General features: G+C 44.5%; 1 protein-coding gene across 1 annotated transcript; it reads left to right on the forward strand.

Annotated features, from left to right (window-relative positions):
• Positions 1 to 13,168: 13,168 nt before the first annotated feature.
• LOC121270311 (zinc finger protein 239-like) lies at positions 13,169 to 14,144 on the forward strand. The gene has a single exon (XM_041175615.1). It carries the CDS (start codon positions 13,169 to 13,171, stop codon positions 14,036 to 14,038), a length of 870 nt encoding a protein of 289 aa, XP_041031549.1. The 3' UTR covers positions 14,039 to 14,144.
• The last annotated feature ends 476 nt before the right edge of the window (positions 14,145 to 14,620 follow it).

Consider the following 14,620-nt stretch of genomic DNA (forward strand, 5'->3'; position numbering starts at 1 on the left):
TCTGTTTCTGTATCTCAATCAAAGCATCAGCCGTTGAATTAGCAACTTTTTCAAGTGCAGCTGCCAGGTTGATAATCTCTCGGGAATTACGAGCAGCTCCATAAGAGGGGATAGCAATCATCCAGAATCGTTCAGATTCCGACATGTCACGGCAATGTAGACGCAGATGCGGATGAATATCTAATTTACTTATATAGCGAAGATAGGGATTCAAATATGCTAGGTAGCAGCAGCCACTCCAGGTGGGAGTGGTAACGCCCTTGCCCAAACTTCCATTATCTTGATTAAAGAAGGAAGATAATTGCGGCATCCCAGGCAGCCAGGGATATGCTTTTTCTCCACAAACCCAGTATGTACCATTTAGAGGATTTTGAGGATCATAATTACCAGGGCTAGTAAATATGGTGTTTTGACAACTACTGTTTCCCAGGTTATAGGTACCGGTTGCAAGGTTTGAACACCAACAGGTGGCGTTTATCGGTTCCAGAGGGGGCCTGATTCTTATCCTATGATTTGTGTAGTTTCACCCCTTAGCAGGGGGAGAGTGACGGAACCATCCCTTGAACATATTGGAATCTGCATCATCTGACTGGATATGGAAGTTTGTGAGATCCTTTATTTCTTCCTCAGTCATGGGTTTTGCCTGATAGGTGCTTGACTCACCTCCATGTTGGGGAATCTGGGCGCATATCCAACAGGCGCCCTGTCCTACTTGTCTAGCATAGGCGCGGCATAAAGACAAAAAGGTGTTGGGGTGAGAATCCTTTGGGTACACCTCACAAAATATAGCAAAAAGACAGAATATAGCAAAAGGCAGTATCCTATACATAATGCAAATTAGTTCACTGATAACGATGGTTATAGGACTGCTAGACAATGTTTTTTTGCAACGAGTGGCATGGACTCAGTCTTCCTTCCCTTTAATCTTCGGGGCCGTTCGAGTTGTTAGCAGCACAAGGTAGGGTCCTTTCCACCCTCTCATGCAATTCAGCTGCTGTTTTGCATAGAGGAAAATGAGTACAAATCTAACATTTAGTCCGATTAACTTGCAAGGCTACAGCCTGCGTTTATTGAACTGCAGAATTGGTAGTCCATGCTCCCACCAGGACCACACAGGACAGGATCCAAATCAGAGTCAGCATTCTGATGGCTCAGTTAAAGTTCTTGCACAAGCACTTCCGTCCGAGGTCAGTGTCCGCTTAATGTGCGATGCGTGGATCCACAAGGGCATCCTTCAACCTTTACGGCCATATGGGTGGTGAGCAGGACTTGGAAAGGCCTTTCCTGTTGAGATTCCAAACAGTTCTTTCTCCTGAATGTCTTTACTAGGACTAGGTACCTGGGCTGGTATTGATGGCAGTCTTCAATGGTGGGCTTTTTCTGAGCTTCTACTACCTGTATATGCAAGCTCTTCAGATAGTTAGGGTGAGAGCACATAGTCATGAGCACCAAGGGTAGAGCTTCAGGCCCTTTCAAACTGGTTTCTTCACATAATTTAGCTAGTTTGTTTTTCAGAATACCATTTTGTCTTTCCATCGCTCCAGTAGACTGGGGGTGGTATGGGCAGGAAAGGTGATGGTTGCATTGTAAGGCCTTCAACAGTTCCTTTATCACTTTAGCAGCAAAATGAACAATTTTACAACAACAACAGCATCATTCCATCGGGTGAGATACGCCTCCACCCATCGCGAGAACAAACATACTAGAACTAAAACATAATTATATTCCGTACATTTAGGCATTTGTATAAAGTCCATTTGTATGTGTACAAATGGGCCCCATGGCTGGGGTCCCGTACCAGCAGTCACTGTGGGTGTCTTGCCTGAGTTATGTCATTGACATAGGTATGACAGGTATTATTAATACAATGCCTATTAGCATATTACTATTCACTATACATTCAACATTCATTCTACGTACACGTGTTAAACCCCTGAGCTGGCAACCGGTCAAGTCATGATTCTTGTGTCATGAGAGATTCAATAGATGCTCATTAGTTACCCATAAATGGACTACCCCTTCTTTAATTGTCTTAAATTTTCTCAGGCTTGTTCCAGTGCTCAAGATCCATTGGTGTTGCATACATCATTGCTGCTCGCTTCATCTGAAATATTTTTCCCTATTTCAATTAATTTATTGATAGTCCCCGCATGACTTTCGAGCACGGTAGCCAGACTTTGGATTAACCAATGATGTCCCTATATTGAATATCATAGTGGTATCATTTATCAGGCTGCACTTAACGTGGTTCCCTCCCAAACCTGATCGCATCTCGCCACTGAACTGAACTGCTTCAGTCCTCAACTGGCGCGTCAGAGCCGTATAGTGCTTGGGTATGCGTTGAGCACCATTGGGGCAGGACGACACTGGATATATTCAAGACTACGGGTACCAGCTCATGGTGTACATTATCATACAAAACTTCTGATTAACTAGTACCAAACCATTTGTCGGTCCTGGATGCATAGTCGGACAAGATGGATCAGTCGGTGTGGTTTGAGGGGCTTCAATTTCCTCTACTCAGACTGTGAAAGTAGAGGTGGGAGGTGGCTGGGTAGTGGCGGACCTCCCATGCTCGATCTGAAGCAAACCCTTACTACAATTTGAAAGCACTTGTTCTCCTACTGTTACATTTATCATTCCCCGTTGCATGTCGCATTCGGCACTGTCCATTATGTACCAAAGTTCCTCCTGCGGTGCGGGATGAGCAGTGATGATCCCCGACTTTGTTGCCAGTACTGATAGGCCCACAACCTGGATCGTAGATCTGTGGAGACATTAACATCGGCTCCCGCCATCTGGGTTACCGCTTTGTCAATTGTCATGTATCTTTAACTGTGTGTAATGCCTCCATTTACTTCCCGTTCTCACATGTATCACCTGTCATAATTACCTGGTATGGTCCATTGTTGCTCTTTGGATTTGCCTGTTTCCATATCCTTAATCATCTGTCAGTCTTTAACTTCCTCTCTCAACTCATGTAATTGCCTACTTAATTCCCTTACATGGTCCTGTATTTTTCCATTTAGTGGCCCTACACTTCCTACTATAAAACCTTCAGGTAATTGCATGGCTCTTCCTGTTATCATTTCAAATGGGGTGAACCTGTCGGTCCTGCTTGGGGTAGCCCACAGTGTTTTAGAATATTGGGCTGTTCCCTGTCTCTTGATTGATGTTTTTTTTTAGTTCATCCTTTCCACCATCCTTGGACGCTGGGAGTGGTAAGGAATATAGAATTTCTGTTTAAACTCCATAAAATTACACACTTCTTTAATGACTCTCCCTGTGAAATTAGTTCCCTGATATGAATCCATTTGGGTAGGCACCCCACTCCTTCCAGTTTACTCCCTCTTGCTGCTGTCTCATGTCAGGCCTCAATTCCTTAAACAACTCTACAATGCACCTTCTTATCCTATCTTTCAATGGCTCAGTATTTTCACTTCCAGTGATGGTTCTCTCTGGGAACTGCTTAACTCTGCCTGTCATCAAGGTGTTAATCCTATTAATATAATCAGTAATACATCTATTTAGCCTTTTTCCAGCTTTCCCTTTACCTGTATCCATCTTGTGGTAAATTGCTGTTAAGTATTATTTCTCCTTACATTTCAATTCCTGAACTATAGATTCCTCATAGTTTTACCTCTAAGTTTTCTTTCCTGACCATGATCATCCTAAGATTCTCTTGAGTTCAGTTTCTCTATTGTCTAGATTGTTTAAAATGTTTCCTTACTCTTTAGGCCGTATTAACTATTCCATTTCAATGAGGATCTCTGTCTCTAGATCTTTGCTTATCTCCCCCTGTGCAGTTCCAATGCCTCAGTTGATGGCCAGATTATCAAATTCATTTCCCTTAAAACAGTTTGTACATTATGTCCTCTTTCCCTAACTCATTCTCCTACTTGCCTCATACCATATCACACTTGCAACAGCTCTACCATCTTATCTTGTTCAGGTTGCCTGGAGAGACTTTAAAATATTCTCATAACAGTTTTAAAAACAGAAATCAGGTATTGACATGTTTTGCTTCCTTTTCTTCTTCTCAAAGATTTTATTGTCTTAAAAGTAACCCACTAAATTGTGTCTGACCCTTTTCTTTTAGAATTATCCCAGATTCATTAACTCGGCCAAAAATTGGATTTCTGCCAAACTTTGTCAAGGTCTTGAGCTTAGCTTCATATTTTGGGAACAGACTTACAAACACAAAAGCTTGCAGCATTTGAATTAGTGCCAATTGTTGTCAGATCTTTTAAAATGAAAATTCCCTTTTGAGAACTTTATCAAGAACCAAACCTCAAATTTTTAAACTTTGTAAGAACTGTAATTTATACTATCAAAATTAAAACAACCTCTTTTCCAAGTTATAATTTCCGTATGTTTATCGACACATTCTTTATCTTAGATAGCATCCTAGTGATTCGAAAGTAACCTGTTAAATTACACTGCACTTTACATCTCAAGATTGTCCCCAATTCAAATTCCAGTGCTTTTGGAAAGCAGATTTCCTTTAATATTTAATTCATCTCTTCATAAGAAACCCATTTTTATCCATTGGAACCACCTAGACCTTGGGTTTATGTCTTTTTGTTTTCCTAGAATCCTTCTGAATTTCAAGTAATTTCTTTTTCTCAGAATTTTAGAATATTAACTCATATGTATTAATCCCGATCATTTTGGAAGCTGATGATGAGGGTTATTCCCTTCTAGTCTACAAGGGGGTGGTACAAGGGTTGGTTCATCTCAAACAAAAGCAAGCCCTGTTTTATCTTTACACTACCTTCAAATTACGATTTATGCCAGAAATCTCAACTCAAACCTTATACTCAAAACTTTGCAGTGTTTGAATAAACTTTCCCTTTACTCTAATATGGGGCTTTCGACTCTAAAGTGCTCAACTACGCACACACAAGACAATTCAGGGAAGAAAACACATTAAAGCTCACAAACAAATGCTTCATTGCACACAAACACATAGATAAAGGTATGTATCGATACTCCTATAATATTGAACTTAACTCTAAACGAAGCTTCGAGTAGCAGTGGGGGGAAATAAAGGGATCTTGAAGGCTCCACCTATAGGGACCTTCAAACTGACGAAAGCTCACATTTTCTCTGCTGCAGCTTGTCAGTTGCTCATTAATCCCCTAGGGGTACCGTTTCTCTCTCTCTCTCTCTTCAGCACAAACAGCTCATAATTTAGATCAATTCATTTTTTTAAGTTACAGAAAATTCAGTAGCGGACTACTTCCCTTAAAACATATTATAAGTGCTCAAATCTGTTCCGATTACAAGTTCCAGCTGGTGGGAAGCTCTCTCCTTTACTTTGAGTCCATTTAACCCAATCAGAAACATACTGGACAATTTCAGGACCGTAATGGACATACATATAAGCATTTGGGGTTCCCTTCAAAGGATGAACCTGAGGTTTCTCTGACGCCATATTTCCCATTTTACTTAATAATATACACAAAAGAAAACACAGAAATTATTTACTTTTCACCTCCAGGGGACTCGAACCCCTGGGTATACTACTACTACTTTTTTTTCCATTTTCTTACCCATCTTCAAAGTTCCTGATTTAAGCTCCAGTTTCACTGGTTTCAGTTTGCTCTTAGTACTTTAACAATGCGGCACGTTTCCTAGCCTGTGCGCTCACCGGTGTTTAAGAGTTCCTGAACAAGTCCTCTGATTCTTTGGATTACTTAAGTCTCTTTGGTCAGTAGCTACCCTTTTTCAAGCCTCCCCCTTTCAGCAGGGACGCTAATTCATTGCAATCCCCCTTTCAGCTAGGATGCAGTTTGTACTCTCCCTAACCTAGGAGAGTTACTCCTCCCTTTCTCCATGAGGGTTCTTTTTTAGAGATCCAACGGCCCAGGATTTCAATCACCTCTCCAACTTAAGAGGCTACTGGACTTCAGTCGGATCCCATCCTCGTCGCCAATTTGTCGCGGAAATCGGAGTGAACACTCAGACCCAGGAGGTTTGTCTTGGAAGCCTTTATTGAATCGCGATATCACAGAGAGCCCAGCAGCATACAATGGAGCTAGCCGGTACTCTGCAGTAGCATCAGAGTACACACATAGTTATAGTAAAAAAAAGTACATATCTTTTGGCATGCACACAATAGTTCTTTTAGTTTACAACCACATCTGACACTTGCACAACCCATCTGGCACCCATTAGTCTGGGAAGGTAGCTGATAGCACGACTAGTCTATTATTTTATGTGCTAGTGAGAAAACGGATGGGCCTAGTTTCAAGGACACTTCGTTGTAATATTCCATTATATAGTTTAACCACTTAACCCTTTGTTATCCTGTATATGTATTTTATTCTCCCACACTCTATCACACCAGGGATATTCCCTTGCCTTGGCCTTTAACTAATAATGTCACTGCAGTATATGGGGGTGTGTAGAATTTTTGAACTTAACTCCACCAAATATTCTGTGTGCTTAACCAAATAGTAAACACTTAATCCTGCTTAATAAACTGGGCAATTGATCTTTCCACAGTAGTGAGTGTATCTGAGAAGTATCTAACTGGAAAAGCTTTTCCATTCACCGCTTCCATTTCTACAGCAGGCATACATTGTCCTGACAGTGCCAACAGGTCTGAGGGATTAATTGGATAGACCTTCCAAAGAGTCAGCTCAGGCATGATGGGCCGAATGGTTTCTATCTGTGTTGTATCATTCTATAAAACAGTGAATATTCAGTATCAGGGGAGAGCGAGATAAAGAGAGAGGAAGCAGCTACTGTGGGATTGAAGGCAGCCAGAATCAACACCTTCAGAAGAGGCGAGAGAAGGAAACCGGGAAGAAAAGACTTAAAAACTCAGCGCCACAGGAGAGCAGCAGTTTGAGAAATGAAACACGGAATTATCAAGTATTTATGTGATTTTTAAATTAATTTATCTCAGTTGATAACAGAATTATTTTCTCTTCTCTGTCTGGGGTATCAATGGCGCTGCTGTTACCCAACATCCCCTGGATGTGAATGTGCCCTATCCCCTCTACAGGAGCCCAGTGCACAGGAGCAATATTGGACTGTGTCCAGAGCATGCGCAGTGTCACTTTGGTCAAAGCTTTGTGAGTCCAAGAGGTGCTTTTCTCAGCGGGTGAGAGTCGGTGAGGCGAAAGAAGGAATGGAACCAGGAGTTGGGGTGGGGAGGAAGAGGAGGCTTCATAAAGACCTGGTGTAGGCTGCAAGGCCTGAATAAGACTCTGCGGGTCCTGCATTTACAGCTCCTGGGCTTTTTGCCAGGAATGGGCCCAGCTTAATGGCCACCAATAGTCATTACAAGCCCACTGACTCCCAAAACTACCTCGGCTACAGCTCCTCACACTCCATTCCTGGAAGGACTCCATCCCATTCTCTCAGTTCCTTCGCTTCCGTCACATCTGTTCTGGTGATGCCACTTCCAAAAACAGTTCCTCTGACATGTCTTCCTTCTTCCTTAACCGAGGTTTTCCACCCATGGTCGTTGACAGCGCCCTCAACCATCTGCTCTCACACCTTCCTCTCCCTGCCAGAACCATGATAGGGTCCTCCTTGTCCTCACTTATCACCCCACCAGCCTCCACATTCAAAGGATCATCCTCCGCCATTTCCGCCTACTCCAGCATGATGCCACCACCAAACACATCTTCCCTTCACCCCCCCGGCGGCATTCCGCAGGGATCGTTCCCTCTGGGACACCCTGGTCCACTCCTCCACCCCCTACACCTCAACCCCCTCCCAGAGCACCTTCCCATGCAACCGCAGAAGATGCAACACCAGCCCCTTCACTTCCCCTCTCCTCGCCGTCCAAGGGCCCAAACACTCCTTTCAAGTGAAGCAGCATTTCACTTGCACTTCCCTCAATTTAGTCTACTGCATTCGTTGCTCAATGTGGTTTCCTCTACATTGGAGAGACCAAACGCCGACTGGGTGACCCCTTTACAGAACACCTTAGGTCTTTCCGCAAGCATGACCCAGACCTCCCTGTTGCTTGCCATTTCAACACTCCACCCTGCTCTCATGCCCACATGTCCATACTTGGCCTGCTGCATTGTTCCAGTGAAGCTCAACGCAAACTGGAGGAACAGCACCTCATCTTCCGAGTAGGCATTTTACAGCCTTCTGGACTGAATATTGAGTTCATGAACTCTCTCCTCCGTCCCCACCCCCTTTCCGATCCTCCACCCCACCTTTTTTTACAATACTTTATATAGATTTTTCTTTTCCCACCTACTTCCATTATTTTTAAATATATTTCCATCCATTGTTTTATCTCTACCTTTCAGCCTATTTCAATCCCTTCCCTTCACCCCACCTCACCCCCACTAGGGCTATCTGTACCTTGCTTATCCTGCTTGCTACCCTTAATTAGCACATTCCTTAGATAATCTCACCACCTTCGACACCTCCTTATCCTTTTGTCTATGACATCTTTTGGCTATCCCCACCTATCACTGATCCTCTATCCAGCTCTACACCCACCCCCCCCCCTTAAACCAGCTTATATTTCATCTCTTTTCTATTTTTACTTCGTTCTGTTGAAGATTCAAATGGAGTCGAAACATTAACTGTGTTCCTCTCCACAGATGCTGCCAGACCTGCAGAGTTTTTCCAGGTACTTTTATTTTTGTTTCGGATTTCCAGCATCCACAGTTTTTTGCTTTTATCTTAGGGAGTTATGGGTTCAGCCGCACCCCTCCCCCCCAACCCCAATTCAGTCTGATTGGAGGACCAGCCACTCTCGATCGGTTCTCCAGCCCCATCCACCCGACCCTCCCGTCAATCACTCCCCGGGCATTGTGAGCTGGAGTAACCGTTATGAATAACTGTCAGCTCCTGGTTTGCAGCTGCGGGGTTTCTCCCTCCCGGGAACAGGCCCAGGTTAACGGCCACCATCCTGGGTCAGCGAGTGGAGGATGGTTCACATCAGAGGATGGGGGACGGGGGACAATAAATAAGAGGTTACACTTTGGGCTCAAACCAATGAGGAATCTGATCTGTGGGAAAGAAGGAAGGAAACCCTGGGAGGTGGGCGGGGAGGATTCAGAAATACCCGCTGGAGGCCCCAAATCCCCAACAAGAACCTGCAGGTCCCACATCTGCAGCTCCGGGACTTTTTAACTTTCTGTGCCGCCATCTTGGTGAAACAACAGAGATGGGCGGGGCTTCAGGGTCCCAGTGACCAGGAGAGAAAATGATAGATTCATTGATTATATTCTCACTCTGCACAGAGAGGCTTGAGAACAGAAACCAGCCAGAGTACAGGGAGTAAACTGGGAGAAGAGCAAGGAATGGTCGAGATGATGTGATGGGTTTGGCAGGGTTAGCAACTCTCACAGAGATAATTAAAGGAAAGCCTGCCATGGAGTCTGCATGCATGGGTTGAGGGAGGCTGTTGAGTGGGGCTGGCAGAGCTGTGAGGGTGGGTGGGGGATGAGGTATGGCTTCCAAAACTGTTTGAATAGGGTTCAATGTAGGTCTAATTTATGGGACCAACAGCATTCTTGCACTATGCAGTCTGGGACAGTTAACTCAAATAGGGAGAATCCCATAAATACCGAACAGTTGGTCACCCTGGGTTTGGATTCCAGCAAAGGGAGAGTGTGTGTGAGGATTTACTGCTTTGCAGGAACCCGTGAGGAAAACATGCTCCATAGAAACTAGAATTGTCTGTTCTGAATTTCTTTTCTGTACTGACAGTGCTGATGTTTGTAAACTCCTTTTACAGGAAATTTGAAAGGGTGGATCTACTGACATGGAATCGGCTAACCTGGAGATACATAAGGACACCCACACTGTAGAGAAACTGTGGAAAGGTGGGGACTGTGGGAAGGGATTCAGATCTCCATCCCAACTGGAAAGTCATCAACGCAGTCACACTGGGGAAAGACCGTTCACCTGCTCCGTGTGTGGGAAGGGGTTCACTAATTCATCTGACCTTCTGACAGATCAGCCAGTTCACACCGGGAAGAGGCCATTCACCTGCTCCCTGTGTGGAAGGAGATTCACTCAGTCACAAAACGGACGCCCCCGCAGTTCGACTCGATGAACGTCAGGTGAGAAACATCAAGGGAGGAGCGGAGTCGGCGGGCGGGCAGAGGGAGAGGAATCGAATCCATGTGGGGGGAGATGGCGGCGGAAAGGCTTCTTAAGCTTCAGACCCCGAAGAACAAACTCCTTCTCCTCAGCGGGCAGCAGCTCCGATCTCCTGTTGGTGAGTGTTTCTAAACTCTTCTCACTATCCTGGTAATGTAAGTGGTTTATAGGGTGCTGTGAGTGTTAGACTATATTGCCTCTCCTCATTCTACCCCTTCTCCCATTCCGAGTTCCAGGCTGCAGCGGCTGGGTGTGTGGCTCTGGTGGGGATGTGGAACGGTCATTGGGCTCAGAGATCTGGGAGGATGTCGGGCTGGAGGAGATTATTGAGATTGGGAGAGGGGAGGCCATGGAGGGATTTGAAAACAAGGGTCAGCATTTTCAAATTGAGGTGCTGCTCAACCAGGAGCCAGTGTGGATCAGCGAGCGCAGGAGTTATGGGTGAACGGGACTTGGTGTGAGTGAGGACATGGACAGCAGAGTTTTCAATTATCTCAAATTTATGGAGGGTAGGGTGTGTACCAGTCAGGATTGTGTTAAAATATTCAAGTTTAAAGGGAACAGTTGCACAAATGTAAGTTTCAGAAGCAGATGAACTAGGGCAGGGGCAATGTCAGGCAATATTACTTCAGTGGAAATAGACAGTCTTAATGATAGTGTAGATATGTAGTCGGAAACTCATCTTCTAGGGAAATATGACACTAAGGTTGTAAATAGTCTGCATTAACTTCACACATTGTGTCCCCAATCGCACTGCAGAAACTCAGTAAGACTCCTTCAACAGCAACTTTCAAACCTGCCACGAGGAAATGGAATGGAGGGAGGAACTCAGGAAAATTACAATCACCAGCGAAGTGGTATTGAACACTTGATTATCGAAGCTGCAGGCGGACAAATCCCCAAATCCTGATGGACTTCATCCTCGGGTCTTGAAAGAAGTGGCTAGTGAGATAGTTGATGTGTTGGTTTTAATTATCCAACACACCCTGGATTCGGGGAAGGTTCCATTAGATTGGAAAATGTAACTCCTTTATTCAAAAAGGGAGGGAGACAGAAAACAGGAAACAACAGGCCAGTTAGCTTAACATCTGTCATAGGGAAAGCATTAGAAGCTACTACTAAAGATATTATAGCAGGGCACTTAAAACATTTCAGACTAATTAGACAGAGTCAACATGGTTTTGTGTAGGGAAATCATGTTTAACCAATTTATTGGAGTTCTTTGAAGGAGTCACATGTGATGTGGAGGAAGGAGAACCTGTGGAAGTACAGTGCTTAGTTTCCAGGAGTCATTTGATAAGTCAAGGTTATTGTGAAAAATAAAAAAAACTCATGGTGTAGAGGGTATCATGTTAACATGGATTGAAGATTGGCTAGCTAACAGGAAACAGAGGCTAGCCATAAATGGGTCTCTTTCTGATTGGCGGGATGTAATGAGTGGTGTGCCACAGGGATCAGTGCTGGGGCCTCAACTTTTCACAATTTATATTCAAGACTTGGATGAAGGGGCAGAAGGGATGGTTGCTAAATTTCAAACAACACAAAGATAGGTAGGAAAGTAAGTTGTGAAGAGGACTTAAGAAGGCTACAAAGTGACATAGATAGATTAAGTGAGTGGGCAAAGATCTGGCTAATGGTGTGTAATGTGAGGAAATTTGAAATAGACCACTTTGGCAGGAAGAATAAAAAAAACGTACGTTATCTAAATGGTGAGAGGTTACAGAGCTCTGAAATTTAGAAGGATCTGGGTGTCCTAGTGCATGAGTCACAAAAGGCTGGTATGCAGGTCCAGCAAGTAATCAGGAAAACGAAGAGAATGTTATTTTTTAATTGTGAGGAGAATTGATCACAAAAGTAGGGAGGTTATGCTTCAGTTATACACGGCACTGGTGAGACCTGGAGTCCTAAGTACAAAATGGCCTCCTTGTTTAAGGAAGGATGTAAATGAAGCAGTTCAGAGGTTTACCAGACTAATGCCAGGAATGGGTGAGTTGCCTTGTCAGGAAAGGTTAGACTTGTATCCACTGGAATTTAGAAGAATAAGAGGCAACTTGATTGAAACCTTCAAGATCTTGAAGGTTCTTGACAGAGTGGATGTAGAAAGGATGTTTCATCTTGTGGGAAAATCTATAACTAGGTGTCACTGTTTAAAAATAAGGGGTCGCTCATTTAAGACAGAGATGAAGAGTTTATTTTTCTCTCAGAGGGTCGTGAGTCTTTGCAACTCTCTTCCACAAAAGGAAGCAGACTCTATGAATATTTTTGAAGGCAGAGCTAGATAGATCCTTGATAAGCAAGGGGGTGAAAGGCTATCAGGGGGTAATTGGGAATGTGGAGTTGAGGTTACAATCACATCAGCTGTGATCTTATTGAATGGAGGAGTAGGCTCAGGGGCCAAGTGGCCTCACTCCTGCTCCTAATGCGTATGTTCGTATGTAGAAGAATAAGAGCAGCAGGCACATGGGAGCACCAACACCTGGAAGTTCCCCTCCAAGACACTCACCATCCTGACTTGGAAATATCTCACCGTTCCTTCACTGGAAATTTCTGCTCATCCAGTGCTGGATGACAGACAAGTCAGGATGGTGTGTGAGTTGGAGGGGAACTTGAAGGTGACGGTGTTCACACACACCTGTTACCCTGGTCCTTCTAGGTGGTGGAAGTTGAGGGTTTGGGAGATTCTGTCAAAGTTCTGGTCGAGATGGAGATGTATAAAATCTCTCTCATTTCACCCCCAGCCTCTGTCAGAGTGTCAAGAGTCTTATATAAGTCCATGCAGGGTGGCAGGTTCCCTTCCCTGAAGGTCATTAGTGAACCAGTTAGCTTCTTATGACAATCCAGCAGTTTTCACGGTCACTTTTTCCTAGTGCCGGCTCCACAAATTAGCAGATTCATTCAGCTCAGTTTCACAACCTACCTTTGTGTTTTTGTGGGTTCTCTCTCACTCCCTTTTTTCTGTTTTAAATCAATTTCATAGGCTATTAGAAGGAGCGGGTTTGCACTCAGAAAGCTCAAATGAAACATCATATCAGAGTCGTCCAATTTATTGTAACCTGAACACCATCAGATTTTGAACATGGAAGGAAAAAGCACCAGTCACATTGGGGAGAAACCGTACACGTGTTCTTTTTGTGGGCAAGGCTTCAGCCGATCATCTGGCCTGTCGAGACACAAGCACAGTCACACTGGGGAGAAACCGTGGAAATGTGGGGATTGTGAGGAAGGATTCAGTTACCTGTCTGAGCTGGAAATTCACCAACGCAGCCACACCGGGGAGACGCCATTAACATGCTCCACGTGTGGGAAGGGATTCATTCATTCATCCAGCCTACTGATACACCAGCGAGTTCACTCTGGGGAGAGGCCTTTCACCTGCTCTGAGTGTGGGAAGGGATTCATTCAGTCATCCCACCTCATGACACATCAGCGAGTTCACACTGGGGATAGACCTTTTAAATGCCCAGACTGCGGAAAGTGTTATAAATGTTCAGGTGAACTGATGTCCCATCAACGGGTTCACACCAATGAGAGACCGTTCAGGTGCTTTCACTGCGGGACTGGGTTCAGGCGATCATCTCAACTCACTGTACACCAGCGACTTCACACTGGAGAGAGGCCATTCACCTGCTCCAAGTGTGGGAAGGGATTTACTCAGTCATCCCACCTTAGAGCACACCAGCGAGTTCACACTAAGGAGAGACCTTTTAAATGCCCAGATTGTGGGAAATGCTATAAAAGTTCCTGGGAACTGATGCTCCATCAACGCATTCACACTGACGAGAGACCATTCAGGTGCTCTCACTGTGGGACTGCGTTCAAGCAATCATCTCAACTCACTGTACACCAGCGAATTCACACTGGGGAGAGGCCGTTCACCTGCAGTGAGTGTGGAAAGAGATTCAGTCAGAAATCCAACCTTCTGAGTCACCAACAAGTTCACAAGTGACTGCCGGAGTTGGATTTTGCTCTTAATCATGTCTAGGATGCAGCCATGTTCATCGGGGTCTTTTTCTGCTGATGTTATTAAGTTCCAGCCTGGTTATAGATTTTAATATGTGAATAAAAGTCAAATAAATCAGCTTTGTAAACAAATAGGCTGAAAAGTCTTCTTAATATTTCTAACACGGGTTAGTTCCTTGATTGGCACCCCATCCACCACTGTTAACATTCACTCCCTCCACCACCGACACACAGTGGCAGCAATGTGTACCATCTACATGATGCACTGCAGCAACTCACCAAGACTCCTTCAACAGCTACTTCCGAACGTGCAACCTGTACTGAAAGACAAGGGCAGCAGATAGATGGGAACACCACCACCTGCAAGTTCCTCTCCAAGCCACTCACCATCCTGACTTGGAAATATATCCAGTTCCTTCACTGTCGCTGGGTCAAATTCCTGGAACTCCCTCCCTAACAGCACTGTGGGTGTACCTACACCACATGGACTACAGCGGTTCAACAAGGCAGCTCACCACCACCACCACCTCAAGGGCAATTAGGGATGGGTAATAGATGCTGGGCTTAG

Source organism: Carcharodon carcharias, chromosome 27 (genome assembly GCF_017639515.1).
Source record: "Carcharodon carcharias isolate sCarCar2 chromosome 27, sCarCar2.pri, whole genome shotgun sequence".
Taxonomy (NCBI): domain Eukaryota; kingdom Metazoa; phylum Chordata; class Chondrichthyes; order Lamniformes; family Lamnidae; genus Carcharodon; species Carcharodon carcharias.